This window comes from Diabrotica undecimpunctata, chromosome 2 (genome assembly GCF_040954645.1).
Source record: "Diabrotica undecimpunctata isolate CICGRU chromosome 2, icDiaUnde3, whole genome shotgun sequence".
NCBI lineage: Eukaryota > Metazoa > Arthropoda > Insecta > Coleoptera > Chrysomelidae > Diabrotica > Diabrotica undecimpunctata.
In genome coordinates, this window is record NC_092804.1 from 156,403,974 (window position 1) to 156,423,017 (window position 19,044).

At 33.1% G+C, this 19,044-nt stretch overlaps 1 protein-coding gene across 1 annotated transcript in view; it reads left to right on the forward strand.

Annotated features, from left to right (window-relative positions):
- Positions 1–6,376: 6,376 nt before the first annotated feature.
- Positions 6,377–19,044, forward strand: part of LOC140433963 (homeobox protein rough-like) — a 44,082-nt gene continuing 31,414 nt past the window's right edge. The window contains exon 1 of the mRNA XM_072521935.1: positions 6,377–6,635. Coding sequence (XP_072378036.1) covers positions 6,377–6,635 — 259 coding nt within the window. The remainder of the gene's footprint in view (positions 6,636–19,044) is intronic.

The following is a 19,044-nucleotide window of genomic DNA, read 5'->3' on the forward strand; positions in this document are numbered from 1 at the left end:
ATTGTCAATTTAAGAATAAAAATTGACCTGTTTCAGGTTTTTTTCAGATAGTACATAATAACGCTAAAAATGAATTTATTCCATACATATGGACCGCATTGTATAAACGATTTGTGTGTTCTTCTTATCTTCGTGACGGTTTCTCTATATATTTTTAATTTCTTACATTTTTTTTTTTCAAATACTCTAGTCGCCAGAGATGAAAATGCGACTAAACCTCTAAAAATCATAAGAACAAGCTGAATTTTGCCGATCATGTCAATTGCAGGACGCCAAAAAAGTTGCAAAAAACTTTACATCTTTTACCCCTGGGCTTTTCCCTAATATCTTTTCAAATAAAAATGTAACGTAAGATAATTTTAAACAAAAGTGTATATCAGCAGTTTTGCGTAGCATGAACCGTTCCCTCAAAAACAACGCTTGAAGCGATCGGCGATTTTGAATGTCAGTGTCAGCTACGCGCGCGAAATCAATGTTCAATAAAATTTGTATCATCTCGACGGTAAAAATTCGATATCGTTTGATCCGAGTATCCTATCGACAAAAATCAAGATTCGTTTTAAAGATAAAGAGTGTAGAAAAAAAAACACAGAAGTTAAAACACTTCACACTTGTATTGTGGTATAAAAAACATAGTTAAAACTTTATAAAAAGTGTCGTCAAAATTTAAGTACTAGCATAACGTTTTCGATCTGAACAGATCATCCTCAGTGCCTTGTGTAATTGTAGTTAACAATAAAGTTATATGTGAGACCTCCTATATGGGTTTACATCATTCCAAATGTTACATTTTGATTATGTTGTGACTCTAGGTCGATGACAATGGATAAATTTTATTTACTTTAGGGACTACATGTCTCCCTGCTCGATTTTTAACAAGTAGTACTTGTCAGTTAAAACGACACAGACCAACTGGCTGAGGTGACAGCTGAGGTGACAATTCCTGTCACTGTCCTGTAGTCCCTAAAGTAATAAAAATGTATCCATTGTCATCGACCTAGAGTCACAACATAATCAAAATGTAACATTTGGAATGATGTAAACCCATATAGGAGGTCTCACATATAACTTTATTGTTAGCTACAATTACACAAGGCACTGAGGATGGTCTGTTCAGATCGAAAACGTTATGCTAGTACTTAAATTTTGATGACACTTTTTATAAAGTTTTAACTATGTTTTTTATACCACAATACAAGTGTGAAGTGTTTTAACTTCTGTGTATTTTTAAACGATGGTATACAGCTAACTACGGGGTTTTTCCCATTAATTTTATAAAGAGTGTAGCTTTCCTATGCAATTTTTATATTTTGTCGCGAATAAACTCAGTTTTTATAAATGTGTTAAATTAATAAACGTTAAGCGATTTTTGCCCCTTTTTATGATTTTCAGGAGATCAATACAATTTATCCTTTTCATTGACCAGCCACTATAGCGTTTTAATTACTAGAGCCTAATCTTCAAAACCTATAGCATGAAATTTTAGTTTTTGATTTTGGTAACAAATGTGAGGCATTTGAAATATGCTTAAAAACGCTGAATTTAAACTTTCGCATTACAAACGATCTAAAACGTTTAAACTGTTCTTTTTTGATCACAATATTACGTTTTTTAAAGTATCCAACATCTGCTACAAATTACACTTAAAAGGAGAGAGTCTTCTTGGAGGCATTTCCCGTGACGTGCGATCGTTTTAAAGTAAAAGTTTAAATTCTGCGGTTTTTGAGTCACATTTCAAATGCCTCATATTTTTTGCCACAACTTAAAATTTCAGGTCATAGGTTTTGAAGATTGGTCTCTAAAAATGGGAGTTGACAATCAATCAATTGTGGCTTAACCCCATATAAACATAATATTTTATTCTACCTGTCTTCCTAACTCCTCTGACCTCATTTTGCTTCTTAAATTTAATAGCAAACTATAATATCGAATACCTTGATTTGTAAACGGTCTAGGCAATATATTTTTTTATATTTTTGCTGCTGTTGTTTGATCATCTCCACAATTCCACCGTGATAAGTGATCGTGAACTTGTCCTTCGTTCGGTAATGTTTAATCCTATATGTGATATTACTGCCATATATGATCTTCTAAAGGTGCCTATCTCCTTATAATGTTGGCTACCACATTAATCCATCTTATTTTATTTACGCAGCTCGAAATAGATCAGCTGACGTTAGACCAGTGCATTTCCTAAAGTTGGCCAGTTAGGATATACGTCTGCGTCCAGGGCCTCTCTTGGCCTTATTCTTGCCCCTTAAAATTAACTGTAGAAGTAAGCTAATTTTCTGTTTATTGTCGTATTATCACATATGATTGAACCAGAACACAAGCGGACATATCCTTTGACCACAACTCAATTATTTTGTCGATTAGAATGAATCTAAAGATTCTACTTCTTAGAAATTCATGCATACCAGAAGGCTTAAACATCACAGCACATACGAGGACAAAAAATAAAATAAACGAGAACTTAAGAAGAGTTAAAGAAGGTAATATGGAAACTTTAACTGTTGATCACAAATGGGAAAAATCCAACTTGACCTTACACTATGGAAAAACCCTCCAAGCACTTAAAGCAAAAAGGAAAACCTTGAATGGTAGCAGAAATTGTTGAGCTTATGGAAGAATGAAGAAAACATAAAGCAAAATACCTGAATAAATCTAAAGAAATTCACGAAAAAATCAGGAAGAAAATTCGAGAGACAAAAGAAAGGTGGATCTTTGACAGGTGGAAGGAAATACTCGTACAAGATCTGGATGAAAAGAGTTATAGCCACAGAACAATAACTTTAATAAGTCACATACTTAAAACATTCTTGAAAATTAAATACATACTTTAATATTAAAACTTTTGAATATATGTTCTCACTTAGTGACACATAATTTGGAATTAGAAATGGTATGTTCATTAGATAAGCTTCGTTCGGTTTGAATGTGCTGGAAAAGAGATGCATGGATATGAATCAGGACACATACTTATGTTTGTAGACTTGAAAAGGCATTTGATAAGGTAAAATGTAAACAATAACACAAGGTAAGATAGAGTTAACAACCAAATCACTCAAATATCAAAATATAGAATGGGGTCTCCAGGTTTGTGTGCTATATCCAGTATTCTTTTATGTATTTTCAATTAACTTACGTTTTACAGATGAAACAGTAATAATGACGAATAACAACAATTATTGACTGAACGTAATGTAACACTTTATTGTGTAATGTCATGAATCTTCTTCTTCCTCTTTATAAGCAATTCTGCTTGTTCATTGGCGGATTAGTACCTCTATGGAAGGTTGTCACTCCATGTTTTGCGCGGTCGTCCGATACTTCTTCTGCCGATTGGTGACTTATCTCTTGTTATTTTGACGACACGGGTCTCCTCCATTCTGCTTATGTGGTTATTCCATTCTTTTTTCTATTTTGTGTCCATTCATTTATACACTGTACGTTACATTTTCTTCTAATGTCTTTAAATCTCTTTCGATTCCTCAGTGTATTTCCTGTAATTCTTCTCAGTACTCTCATTTCTGCCGTTTCCAGTAGCCTTTGCGTTGTGGAAGTGTCGGGTCTTGTTTCTGAGTCATATGCCATTATTGGTCTTACACTGGCTTTATAAATTCTTGATTTCATCTCAGTGTTAATGTATCTGTTTCGCCATATAGTGTTATTAGGGCATCCTGCCAGTCTATTTGCTTTTTGTACTTGATCTTCCACTTCTTTGTCCAGGTCTTCATAGCTAGACAGTGTAATTCCCAGGTATTTTATTTCCATTACTTGTTCAATGTTGATGCCATCAATTTCTATTTTACATCTTGTTGGTTCTTTGGTGACTACTATTGTTTTAGTTTTCTGAGATGAGATTGTCATATTAAATTCTTTTGCTCTTATGTTAAATCTGTGGACCAGTCTTTGCAGAGTATCTTCATATGAATCAGAGTATTTTAATTTCTTTGTTTCCCATTCTGTATCCTCTTCCTTTGTTAACGCTTTTGATGATTTCTTTTATGATCAAATTGAAGAGCATGGGGTTCAATGAATCCCCTTGGCTTATTCCGCTGCCTATTTCTATAGGTTCTGTAAGTTGTCCATCTATTCTGAAATTCCATTTTGTTGGTAGATATTTTTGATAGTTTTTATAATATTTAGGGGAACTTTTATACAGAAGATGGATTACATCTTTGAGTCGTACTTTATCAAACGCTTTCTTTAGGTCAATCAGACACAGAAATGCTGGTCTATTATACTCTAGTGATTTCTCAGTAATTTGCTTTATAACGAATATTACATCTGTACACGATCTTCCACTACGAAGACCCTGTTGTTCATCGGTTAAACTTATCCTTTGATTTATTAGCACTTGTAAAACTTTAGTTGCAAGTTTTAGCGTAGTATTTAACAAGTTTATACTGTAGTTTTCTGGCTGTTTTTTATCTCCTTTTTTGAATAGTAGAATTAGTTCGCTCGTTCTCCATTCTTCCGGCATTTTATTGTGTTTTATAATTTTATTAATTAATGTTGTTAATGTCATGAATACGGTCTTAAAATCAATTCGAAGAAAACTAAGTCCATGGTCCTGAGTCATGTTTAAGTCAGTAGGTACAAAAATCCAATTCGTTATTGAAAATATTGTAATTGAGATCGTGGATACCGATAAATACATTTGATAACATCTAATGTAGGCCAAAGCAAAGAAATTAAGACACGTTATAGCACGTACATCATGACAAGTACAATTTAAAAAGAGTCTATGTTGTTAAGATATAATGTTAGAATTACGCCCAATGATGCTTCGATGTTACGTGTTCTCTAATCTACACGCGTAGAGCCGTGGGTCCTAAAAAAAGGCACATACCTAAATAAATTGGACACCTTTGAATCACGGTATGACAGAAAAATTCTACGGATCTAATTGACTGAAAGAGTGATAATCGTGGAGGCCGGAGGGATAGAAAATGAAGAAGAAATAATATTGACTATCAAAAGACGAACATTTGTGTATTTAGGAAATTTGATGAGATTGAAAAATACAGTACTGTGCGAATAAATGGAATCATAGGCTGTCTTAATAAAAAAAAACAGTGTATTTAGGAAAAAGTTATATTTTGACAAAACTATAAAGGCAAACTTACATTATTTAGTAGGACATATGTCTCTCTTTGGGAGCAATTACTTTTTTTATCCGTTTTGGCATAGATATTACGAACTATGAAAGTTCGAAACGACACCGGAATGACCGCTTCTATCATTTTTATTTTTGTAGTACAGTCGATTTTGCGCAGTCTAGCTTTGCAAATGGCCCATAAATTGTCAACGGATTGAGGTCTGGCGAATTACCGTTCCAATCTAAAACATTAATCTTCTTATTTTTGAAATATTCCATCATTTGCTTTGACTTGTGACAAGACACAGAGTTCTGCTGATGAATCGCTCCTCCTTGGGGCTGACATTTTTGGAGTTCTGTGTCCAAACGCTGTTCCAACATGGATTTGTATTTTTGACTGTTCATCATGCCTTTGAATGGTACCAAACATACAATCCCCATGTATGAAAAACATCTCCTAAATATTTTTTTGGCTGGATGTTTTACGGTTTGATCAATATGAGATAGTGTAAGGTTTTCATTGTAAGATTTCCTGACGAATTTCAACCGCTGTCCCTGAACTATAAAGTGAGTTTCATCTGTAAATAGGACTTTTCTCCAGTCGTCTACAGTCCAATTAGTATTTTTTGGCCCACAATAGCCCCGTTTATGCTTCAAAATCTTGCTTACTACCCCCTGACTCAAGTTCTATACAAGTTCATGCGATTTCTCTTTGTGACATAAGTAGAGGTGTGTTCAACGTGATAATCTTTTCACGCTTCCTAGGCGTAATATCCATGATGGAATCGAACGAAACAAACTCACTAATTACCGAAAACAACACAAAATAGTACAAAACAACACAAACTTACATGTAGGACATGTCCTACAACACCTTCAAATAAAAGGCAGAGATAAGTAAGGTTATATTTTTAATGATTGATCAGTTGTTTATGTGTGGACAGTGTTGCCAACTGTGAATATTGAATAATGTCCATTAATTTGCACAATACTGTACTTATTATTACAACTCATTATGCAAGACAAAATTCGGGGAAACCTAAATGTGGGAAAACGAAGGATATCCTGGGTTAAGAACCTGAAGTGAATGAAGCGCTACTACACAGAAGTACACAGTATAACAGTAATACACAGTAATTTAAGATGATTTTATTCTTATTGTCTTACCCAATATCTACTAATAATATTATTAATTATTTAACTACTAATACTAATAATTATTATAAATAATAATTTAATTCTAATCTGTCTACCATTATTTGTTTTAAGAGAATGACTACAACCACTACGCCACAGAAGCCAAAACCTACCCAGCCCTCATCCCCGAGAGACTTTTTCCGTAAACTTTATGGCGACCTCGAACCAAAGTCATCGCAGGAGGAGGAGGCCAAATATCCCATCACTCTCAAGAAAACCGACAGCGATATTGTAGCTCCTATACCAATTCTGGCTACGTCCACTTTGCCCTTTATACTTCCACATGCCAGTGATTCTCAACTCGCTGTAGCTGCAGCAGGATTGTCAGCATTTTGTAAGTCATTTGTTTCATTTTATACAAAATATATATTTACAATATAATTGTTTCAAACTTGAAATATTAAATAATTTTGTGTTGTTCATAACGAAAATAAAATATGATGATTTAGTTCTTTATATCCTTAGATATTTAATATAAAAAAATAAAAAAGATACATTCAGTCCGTAATTTGTGATGAGCAAAATTTATAAAATGTATATGTATACATTTCGGCTCTGGTACACTATTCAAAAATAGGACATTTCTTTATGTCTTTAGTTTTTTTAGTTAAAATTTAATATATACAAAAAAAGAGGCACAGTAGGCGGTACTGCTACTGAGTACTGAAATTGATAAAAAATAAAGATTTTTGAAGACAGCAGATTGAATGCATTCCCTACCAATATACCTAGGATCTTGAAGAATATCTTCAAAAGAGTTGGAAACTGAAATGTTTTAAGTTTTTACAATATCCTCAATTAGCCTTAGGTGCACATCAATAGCCGACTCTCCCTTAATCTTTTTTGAGTTATTATGAATTCTGATTTTTTTTTTTTATTGTATAATGGCTTTGGCATAGCCAATTAGCCAGACTATTTGTGGTAATTACAATTTTTGATTTTATTACCTAAGCCTATTTATAATATAAATTTACAGGAAGTAATATGTTGGTATACACATTCAATTTTTGACATATTTACAATTTTTGATTTGAATACCTAAAACTACTTATAATTTAAATTTACAGGATGTTATGTATTCGTAGATACATTTTAATATCTACTTATTATTTGAAAAAATAATTGTATTTAAATTGACAGGCAATGAACAATTTAGCTCAATTAGTTTTTCATACATCATTTTGATACTTTGTTTGTACTGTCCACACTCCAATATAAAGTGCTGCAGATCTCCCACTTTACCACAGGAGCAATATGGGTTATCAGTAATACCTATGCTGTGTTTGTATGCAGGAGTGAGTGCGTGGTTTGATCTTATTCTGTTTATTGTTTTTATAAATAACCTATTTGTCTCATATTTGAACCATCTCTCATTGGGTATTAGTGGTTGGCAAGCTCTAAAGTTTATTCCAGTTGTACTTTGGTTGTATAAACGTTGCCATCTTTGTTTGCAGTTGTTTCTACTGATATTATCTATGTCTGCTACTGGAAGAAGTATGTATGATTTAGCTAATTTGTCGACTTCTTCATTTCCTAATATTCCAGAGTGTCCTTGTAACAAATTACAATCGAGCTACCTGCGGAAATAATATCATAATGTAACTTCTTTATTTCTATCTCAATATGGTTTAGGTTTTTTGTGGTTTTGATAGAAGTGAGTTTGTCCATAATGCTTCTACAATCAGTCAGAATGATATAATTATTCATACCAATAGAGGCTATATATTTTAACGCAAGAAATAAAGCTGATAGTTCGGCAGTATATATTGAAGCTTTATTGGGCAATCGACATGATTCTTTGTAATCAGAATTCCAGTGATATATTGCACAACCCGTTTTATTTTGAATTTTAGAGCCGTCAGTAAAAATATATTGAAATGCAGGCCACTTATCTTTAATTTTTTTATTGATCATACTTCCTGGAAGATTTGAATCCATATAATATGTTTCTATTATCTTAGAGAAGAGAGTCTTAGGAGGTTGTGTATAAATTTATGGTATTTTATTTTGATACAATTGTTCTTCAAATATTGTTAGTTTCCTATAAATTTCAACGTATATGGGAGTTTTTTTGTTACGCCAATATTTATGGTTTAAGTCTAATATATTCAAGTTACGAATATTTTTTAAATAGCTGGAGTTTTTTGATATAGCTCTAGCTATAAACTTATCTGTACAAAACTGTCTGCGTAGTGTAAGGGGTGGATCTTTAGCTTCAATTTCAATAATACTAATAGGAGTACATTTTAAGTAACCAAGACATAGCCTCAAACATTTATTCTTTTGGGTTTCAATTTTATTAAGACGTTCTGTTGACGCAGACCCATATAAATGACAACTATAATCGAAAGTTGGTCGAATCATTGAGCGATAAAATAGCAATGCAATATTCGGGTCAGCTCCCCAATTGGTTTTACAAAATTCTCTAAGGATATTCATGGAGTTTTCCGATTTTTTTATAATAGAATGAATTTGATCCTTCCATAACAGTTTACGATACAAATATGTGCCTAGATATTTTACACAATCTTTGATTGTACAAATAGTTTTCTAATAAATAATATTACAATTATTCAATCAGTGTCTCAAGAAAAATGATCAATTTTAATTTATACAATCGAAAAAAATAATGAATGTAAAAAATATTTTATTTTTATATCGGCGTCCCACAAAATTTGGCGCCACAGCTTGCAAACAGTCTAACTTGAAACCAAGAAGTTTTTTGAGCAAATCTATACCGAAAAGACATCACAAAATATGGCTTTTAATTTTAATCTTAAATTTTTCTCATTAACATTAATTGAAGGGTACAGGGGAAAAAGGAGGAATGTCACTTTTGTTTAATTTTTCAGGAGAGCATTTTTAAAGTTATAAGCTAATATTAATGATATATTTTGTTATATATGGTAATTTTTTTTTAAATCATACGTTTGGTATGTTTAAGCTATGGTTTAAACATTTTCATGTAATTTGGATAGCGATAGGACACCACATTGTAATAAATACCTAAGAAATACACTTTCGCTGATTAACAAGGGGGAATGTCTCTTGTTTTAATGCATAGTGAATTTAATTTAAGAAAAGTAACAAAAATCAAAGGATATTATAATTTTGCTTACCTTACCAACCTTGGCTTCTCGGAGAGGTCTAGTTTTAAAGGGACATTTCTTGGTGTAAGTTTTGTTCAGGTGGTTTGACCATTTCCTAAATAGCAGCTTTATTAAATTAAGAGGAGAAAGTTTCACTCTGGCTTGACGAAAAATCTCCATCCATTCATTTGACTGCTCTACTTTAGCTTTTTCGTTAATTAGGCCCATATTCTTATCTGTTTTAAGATAGGAATGGCATCTTATAGGAAAAAATATTTTTATTTCATCAAATCTTTTTTTCGTTCTGCACTAGGTTGTGGAGAAATCTTAAAACAGTATAATTATTGTTTTGTCCTCTGCATGAATCACAGAATATGGAAATACGTCGGACATTTATATCAAGATAATTGTATAAGAAATCATGCAACATTGACCAGACATCATCACTACCTTTTTCCCTACTGTTTCAGGATAAGTATTAAATTTACTGGCTCCGGTTGATAAAGTGTGGATATTAAAACTATACAAAGAAAGTTGGCGCCTGTAGTAGACGTCATTTGTAGAAATGTTGGGTGTTGGTAGGTTTTTCTGGAAATCAAAACAAATTGCTTCTTCATTGCTGCTTTTCCTGCTTCTTTTTGTAGCTTCTCGTTTTCTCTTATAAAATGTGTACGCTTTCAATTTATGGAGTTTATTTTCATTGTCTAAGCGCCTTATTTCATTCTCCAGCCTAAGATCACCATCATGAAATAGTATTACCCTTTTCAACTTCTAGGTTCTTTATTTTCACTTGGAACTCATCACATGTACTGCATGTATTTTGCCTGAGATACCCAAATGGTAACTTAAATTCGGTTGAGAAAATTGTTCTGTAAGTTTCGTAAGACACTTTTAAATTTGGATAGTTTTTAATATACATTTTGTGCATTTTATTAATAGTTAGTTCATCTGGTAAGTATTTTTTGGAAGATTCTACCTTGGAAGTTATAATGGCCTTTTCTGCCTTTAAACGAACTAATGTAGTTCGTTACTGCTTCTCTTTCTTCTTTGGAGAGTTTCCTAGGTCTTGAAGAATGCTTTCCTCTTTGATCTCTTGGAAACATGCCAAATTCTTTTAAAGGTTTTTGAAGGACCTTTATCTTTTTCTTGGTCATACCATGGATGGCCATAAAAGCTTTAAAGCAAACCTGAACTTCTTTTATTGTATTCTCATCATTTATAAACCTTACTCTACAACTATATACGGCATCTTTAAATTGAGCGTTCTCTTCCATTTGACGTGAACGTCAGTTTTGAATTTGTTGTGTGGTAATTAGACCACATAAATATGAGTTTTGTTCATCAACAGAATACATTTAACAAAATCGCTTCAAAATACTGTTCCTACAGCCTTCAGAAACATTTTGAAATGAAAACATTGCAATCTTTTACAGTGATAGTCAGGTCTGGAACATGGCTTTGTAATCTAAGTTTTTACTTACATCAGTCATGCGGCCAAATGATCTTTTTTTCTTACTTAACTTTACATTTGCTGAACTGCTTACATCCATATCACTTATTTCTTCATCACTTGGCATAGTAAAATGATTTTGTATTAGTAACTTGAAGAAACTAACCTCAAATATTACACCTCAAAGCAGCACACGAAAACAATGAGTAACAATAAAAGCATCTTAATTTGTTTCTGCATGATTCACAACTGACATTCCCCCTTCTTAACCGGTAACATCCTGACATTCCCTTTTCTTCTCCTGTATAGGTATTTATTATTCGTGTTATCACATGACAAAACCCAATTTTAACCAGTGCTATTTATTTACAGTAAAGTACAGAATATAACCTATCTAATGAATTATTATAACAAAAAATGAAAATTTCTGACATTCCTCCTTTGTCCCTTGTATCCTTCAATTGGTAACCACTTCATCGCCTAATCAAAATTATGGCATTATGATGCTGCATTACGAGACGTTCAAAGATTTGATAGGGGTTCTATAATACCATACCTTGGATAAGCACCAAAAGAAAATACGACCTTCCCGCTTTTTGTTCCGTTCAATTATTTATATCATATATCATTATATTTATTTATATGTCCATCTCTCATTCATTAAATTTAAATTTTCCTCCGTTAGTATAACACTAGTTATCAACAATGACTTATATATTATTATGGAGATACGTCATTGAGAAAATTCGACGTTAGAACTTCGACTCTTCTCAATATGCGACATTCCGTGGGTTGATAAATATTTCCTCCCACATTTCCTACTCCACTCGTCACTGGCAACAATGCTTTCCATTCTGAATTCTTCAGCTGTGCAAAACTAATCCCATCATAATAATATTTTACATTTTCATATTGTTATGGACTTAACTGTTCTCTCTTTATCTTTCGATTCGGTGCTGTGAGAACGGACACCTTGCAATTTTGCGACTTCAAATCTGTTCCATCAAATCTACCCAATCGTAAAATATTTCCCGGTTAAAACTCATTTTATTTTATTTTTAGGTTTATATTTTTTATTAGTAATAAATATCTAACACTACAATGTCTCTTTTGGTTTATAAACTTCCACATTTCTTTTTATACTCCATATTATCGGCAACTTCATTTATATAGCCATATAGGTTATTTTTAGATAAATTGCTACTCTCATTGAGGTTTTTTTTTATGATAATAAATTAATAACATTTTTTCGGGATATCATTACACCAAAAGAAGAACAAGTTTTCGAACGAAGTTTTTTGTTTTTGAAAAACTAAACATTTTTTGGAAGTTTGGCTTTAATGTTACCATTTTATTTTATTTTTCATAACTAGTTAGAGAAAGCAACTTAATAATATCATCGTCATTCTGACTTTACAACCCTACGTGGGTCCTAGCCTCCTCAAGAATTTCCCTCCAGTCGTCCCTATCCATCGCCTTTCTCCGCCAAGCACGTATTCCCATATTTCTCATGTCTTCATGGATGTTATCAAGGAACCTTGTTCTAGGTCTTCCTCTTCTTCTCTAACCAATGGGTCTATCAAGGAGCGTTTTTCTAGCTGGGTCATTTTATTCCATTCGCATTACATGCCCTAGCCACCTCAGACGTCGTATCTTAATATGTTTTACGATATCAGGTTCCTGATATATTCTATAAAGTTCGAAGTTGTGTCGTCTTCTCCACACTTCATTGTCATTTCTCCATAAATTCGCCTTAGTACTTTTCTTTCGAAACATCCTAACATGTTTTCATTATTTTTTGTTAGAGTCCAGTTGTTTTGTAGAGTTTTATTTTTGTATTTCTCGATATAATTGCGGATTTAAGGAGGAGATTGAGCTCAAAATAACATCTGTTGGCAAATTTTCAGTGTTAAGGAGCGCTCCCAGGTATACAAATTCGTTCACTGCTTCGATGATGTCGTTTTCTATAACAAGTGGTCGTAGTATTTGTGGTTGCATGCTTATTTTCATATACTTCGTTTTGTTGGTGTTTATTATTAAACCCATTTTTGTAGCTGATTCTTTTAATGCTACATACGCCTTTTGTACGGCGTTTTCCGTTCTTCCAACAATATTCATATCATCAGCATAGGCCAGGATTTGCACTGATTTATTATACATTGAACCAGTGGTTGTGATTTGTGACATACGTATTACTTTTTCCAGAGCCAGATTGAAGAGTATACAGGAGAGAGGGTCTTCCTGACGCAGCCCGTTATTTGTTTTAAAAGGTTTAGACAGATCCCCCTGAACTTAATAATATTTAAAAGTATTATAGTTATCTTCACTAATAATGTTAATGGAGCTGAAGCTTAATTGTCCAGCCTTGAATCAATTGCCGTAAAAACTAGCCTGAAGATAGTATTGTATTTATTTATTTAGAAGTTATAAGTTTACAGCACGATAATATCTTATCAACTAAACTAATTAATATCAGCGCTTTTTATATATACAAGTTATTATGTACTACAATAATCTGGAATAGTCCACCTCTATTTCGCTTGCATTAACGCCTCGGTTCTGTCCGCGAGTCGATATATCATGAACATTCTGGAATACAAATCATCTCATCTCGAGATGCAACTGTTACATGGGGGGCTATTTCGTTACAGTATTATTATATAATAAAACTGAGTTTATTACAAACATCAAGAATGCACCCTCTTATATGCAACAAGAAAAAGTCAAACAGTCGAAAAAGTTTAAATACCTTGAGACGTGTATTACATCTGGCTTTACAGTTCGGGAGAGTCTTCGCCGCATCCAATATATCCCTCCATCTTGCGCTTCAATTTTCCTTTGTTGTGCCCCAATCCGGTACACTGGGATGACCTACTGAGCTTCTACCTTCTGGTCTTTCAAAAAACACTATCTTTAGCACTCTGTCTACCTCTGTAAGTGCTTGTAGCGACTTTGTCAACTTTCGAACAGTCACATCTGAATGTTTAAATATGGTGAAGAAAGGACCACTGCGTCAAATAAAAGATAGGAAAATTTTAAGAAAAATCTTTCAACCAAAGAAAATGACTAATTCTACCGAAGACACAATCATGAGTTATATGAGTACTTGGATGACATTATTATCAACATGAGAAAATGAAGAGTGATGTTTTACGGTCACCTAGAACGTATGAATCCTCAAAGACTTAGCTATAGCATTCACTTTTCAATCTCAAGATCAAGATCATCATCTTATTCAAAATGGTCAAGCTGGGTAAAAAAAAATTATTATAAACCGAAATTTCACCTGGTGATCTCCGAGATCACCAGGTGAAGTTGGATTCTACTAATAACCTTATCCCTCTCACTATCCCAGCTCCTCGCTACACTAGCAAGTGGTAGCAAGAAAGGAAAGAGAAACATTTCATGAAAGTAAAAACCTACTGGCAGAAGAGGAAAACGCAGTCATAAGAAAGATGAATAAACCTTCCGGTAAATATAGGCCTGTTAAATATCAGACTGAAAATAAAGAAAAATAGTTGCAAAAAGTCGCCATTGAATAGATCTTCATTTGCAAATTTTCATTATTACAATTGCGAGATCAAATTGTTTATTCCCAAAAAGGTGCTTACTGTATGGTGTTTTCTTCTTCTTAATCTTTCCTATATTCCTCCATTTCCCTCTATTCTCTGAGAACATTATCATCCGTGTATCTTGTAGGGAATCTGTCTCTACCTTTTTTACCATCTGACACATAGTATTGACTCATTTATTTTCTGGATAACTCAAGGCATTTTAAGCATTCGTCTCCAACAGAACATCTCGAATGCATCTCTAAGCCTTTAGTAGCAACCAAAATACGCAATGTCTCAATTGTTTCTCGCTACTTTTTCCATATCTCTCTTTAGTTTCTCTGTGTCCTTAATCGGATCAAAATATTGCAAATCAGTGACTCATCTTATTCTTTTTCTTTTGGCCTTATTACCCTGGGCTAGTCTTTGCCTAACTGTTTTTTTACACGCATTCATAACTTTCTTGCCATCAAGTCATACATTTCTGGATCTTCTCACCTTTCCTTTTTCTGATCATGGTTTCCATTACAAAATTTTATTTTTTGTTGTGTGTTTTCTGGCTTCTAAACATACTCCAGCCTTGCTGGCTTCAGACTGTTTTATAAATCGTACAAAGGCTCATCGTCCAAGTATAATGATGTTCTTGTATTGGATCATATACTTTTCTACTATCTTTCTTTGAAATGTAATGAGTTGGTCCTAATCGTTTTTTGACATTATCCAGGTCTATTATCCATCAAATTAGTGTTTTGAAATTTGATCGTTTTCTTTTCTATGACTTTAATACTGTTGGATCAAAAGTTGCTCGACAGATTATGTCACTGCGCCCGCGTCATGTAGTTCTTGATAAATGATGCATAGGATCAGTCAATTATCTGATGATCTTTATCTAATGATTTTATCTGAGATGCTCACAGATGACTTTTTCTTTGATTGTCAACTAAACAACCAGAACTAAAATGAAAATTTACTTGAGATATTTTATTATGCTACTTGCTACTATATACATACCAAATCGTATAAATTACATATGAGAAATAGCATAACATGGTCTTCTCCTTCTGATGATTCCCTTTTGTCTCAGAAAAGTATTTCTGTGTGTTTATAGTGTAGTTTAAACGGGATCCTATTGTGCTATCCCGTGGGCACTTTGTTGCTAAAATGTAAAACCCATTTTTTAGGGTTAGGACTTTTGGTTCATCAGGAAACAAGATTGAATGAACTCATTGAAGATGTGACCATACCGAGGCAATTGGTAACCAATAAATTCGTTCAATTTGCCGCTGACAACATTGAAATTTTGTAAGAGACTTTGGACAAAACACCTACTTTTCACGGAACCCAAATTGCTGCCTTCCAGAGAGGCCCATTCAATAAAAAAATACCTGGACAATTTAAATTTTTGCAGTATAATTAGAAGCTGGCAATATTTAATGAATTTCATTCCATTCACAAAATTTATTTTAATAAATCAAAAAGAAAAGTACGAAGGTAGAAAATGGCGAAAATCTTAATAACAAGATATCGTAACATGGCGCGGTGCATTTGCAGAATGAGGATAGGGATCAAACCGTTATCGGGTAGGGGTCAGGATTTTATAAACTGACTTTGGAGGATAAATCAGATGTAACGACCTCTAGCTACTTACCTGTACTACCCGATGACTCGTCAGAATATGATACCGTTTGGACTGTTATCATAAAATGCAGTGAAATTGCTAAGAAGCTAAATACAGATACACTATACTGAAGTTTGATCAAGCGATCTACTATAAAGCTTAAAAGCTCCAGTGGTCCCAGCCGGATGACACAAAGAATGTGATTATTCATCTAGGTGGATTCCACATTGCCATGAACTTCCTCAAAATAATTGGTCAGTTCATGACAGATTCTGGACTTGCTCATGTATGGTTGGACAGTGGTCTCTATGCACAGTCCACAATTGATGGTATTTTATCTGCTAAAAAATACAATAAAGCTATACGAGTCCATAGATTGACGTACGAATCTCTGTCAAGATTGTTAATAATTCTTTATAAGAAGTGGCTTTTAGAGTGTGGCAGTCCTTCTGTACATTATATTTACTTAATTTATCTTTGTATATCGGAAATCATCGATACTCTCTTAAGAAAAGAAGACGTTATGCAACTTTTCGATAAAATCTTAACTCTAACTCGTGATCTTTTGGCAGAGTTCGTTGCAGCTCTAACTGCCACGGGCAAATACTGGAATTTTTTTTAAGCCCTTCTCTCTATTTGCATTGCCGAATATAGGCCTCCCCTAATTCTCGCCATTCATCTCTGTCGTTTGTAAGACGTTTGCACATTGGTCCTGCAGTTCTTTTAATATCGTCGCTCCAGCGCATTTGCGGTCTTCCTCGTGGTCTTTTGGCTTCATATGGTCGCCAATTCCCGATTTCTTTATTCCACCGGCCATCCTTAAGATTTAAATACTGGAATACATACTTGGAAATAGTAGATATTCTATTTGCTGAAAGAAGATGAAACTGGTAAATACATTTGTCTAGTTTTCGAAAAATGCTGCCTTACTTCTTCGCATTTGACCATAGGAACTATTCTCGTTGGGGAACGATATATTTGTTAGACATGTACAAACTTCCTAAGGAAGCTCCAGAAGTTCACGAAGGATTTACGAAAGGAAATTTTGTTGTGAAACGTTTGAATGGAAACTTTAACCAACTATCTGTAAATCAAGCTCTAGAATACATTTCGTGCATCATTAGACCATTAGACTAAGCAACAACTCATCAAGTCAAAACGTAGACGGTGGAAAAAACGGATGAAAACTGATGAAGATTCTGTACAAAAACTTCACGATGAGTTTTTACGATTTAATGTATTTTCCAAAAATGAAGATCGTCTTCTCGTAATTTCAACTAATGAAAGTGCATTGCCAAATGTTCAAACATCCTTACTAAATATACAAAAAATTTCAGAAGAGTGCTTAGCAAAATTTCTTGATACTGTTGAAACTCCCAATTCAGCAAACGTTGAATATTTAGCATTTTAATTCTAATTTAAGTTTCTCAAACAAAGCTGCATATAACATCTAAGTAAAAAGAAGAATATTTTAGTATAAATATAGAAAAATGACCTTTTTTGTACATCTTTTAATTTTAAATATCGAAAACTATGTTATAATAATGTATTTAAGAGAATCCTCTCCACAACAAATCGGTTTGTTAGGGGAGGAAGTAAGGGTAATCTTTTTTCACGTCCGTAAGGTCGCATATGTCATCCTGGGTCGATTGATGAGTGGGTAGATGAATTTATGTATGGATGCAGTGGCCGAATTCACACGATACTAATTACATATCATTATGGTTACAATGGGCTGCGATGATACGAGAATCGGTGTTTAAGTAACTAATCAAGCGTGCTTCCTTACTTGGTGTCTGATTTCGTGTTTGTCACAGATTTTGCAGAGTTTATTAAATATTCGGGTGGGATATGCATTGGGGAGTGATTCTCAAATCGGAAATTTGTTTGTTTCGAAGAATTAAGATGCGAAAGTTTAAAAATCAAGAAGGGGTTACGTGTATTTAATATTCTTCTTAATATTTTTTGTATCTTTATAGGTATTATACTATATTTTTTTATTCTTTTATTCTACAATTTCAATTCCACTCTTTTAATAACAATAAAACATATTACAATTACAACCCAAAGATCGCGTAAATTTTCCATTAGATTATATGATTTATTGATAAAGTTTGCAACATTTAATAAAAATATAAAATATAAGCTTACAAAAAAAATACAATGATAATTGTATTTAAAAAAATTGAGTATAGTATTCATTTGACATCTGTCAAGTAAATATCGTATCGATAGCAAATGAATAAAGCCACAATTACGGTGATGACGAAAAATCTATTATGATAAAAGTTTCAAAGTTTTTACTTACAAAATTAAAATCCTATTGAGATGGGGTATAAAAATTTTATATTCACAAATAGTTAAACTGCTAAATCTTTAAATAGTCAAAGCACTCTTGGACCGTAATGTCAGATGGGTGTGTGGAAATCATCGAGCAAAAAAACAAAAGAGGGAATGTAAAGGTAGTGGGGGCAAAAATATCGTTAGACAGGAAGTGCCATCTTGAGAGGCCAAATTAAACAAGGAAAGAGAGTCTTTCCTTGTTTAAGAAATTAAATTTAGTTGGGTTATGTTATTATTTGTCCCAACTGTCACATGAAATCTTATTTATATTGAAGTTTTTTAACAATTGTTTCACATTTTAGACTGTTATCGTTAATATTTAATTAAAATTTTCTCTTCTAAAAGACACATTCTGAAAACTATTTTATAGCTACTGTTAATAAGTGTCGGAAAATTTAAATTTGGCGCATTCGCATTTCCGGATATGTCTGCCATCAGATGCCACTTTTTTGGTCGCCTTTTCATAACGATTAGATTCTCTCTTTTGTCTTTTTGCTCGATGGTGGAAATATAGAAAAAGACTATATGTTTTCCCAACTGACAACACCAAGTGAGGCATTAGCTCAACAAAATCAATTTACTGAGAATCATACAAGAAGCCAAAATGAGCAGATGTTATGCGAGATTCTCAAGCAATAATAGACACCGGAAGAGAAAAAACAGTAATAATAAAAATAAAAAATGGACAAGGA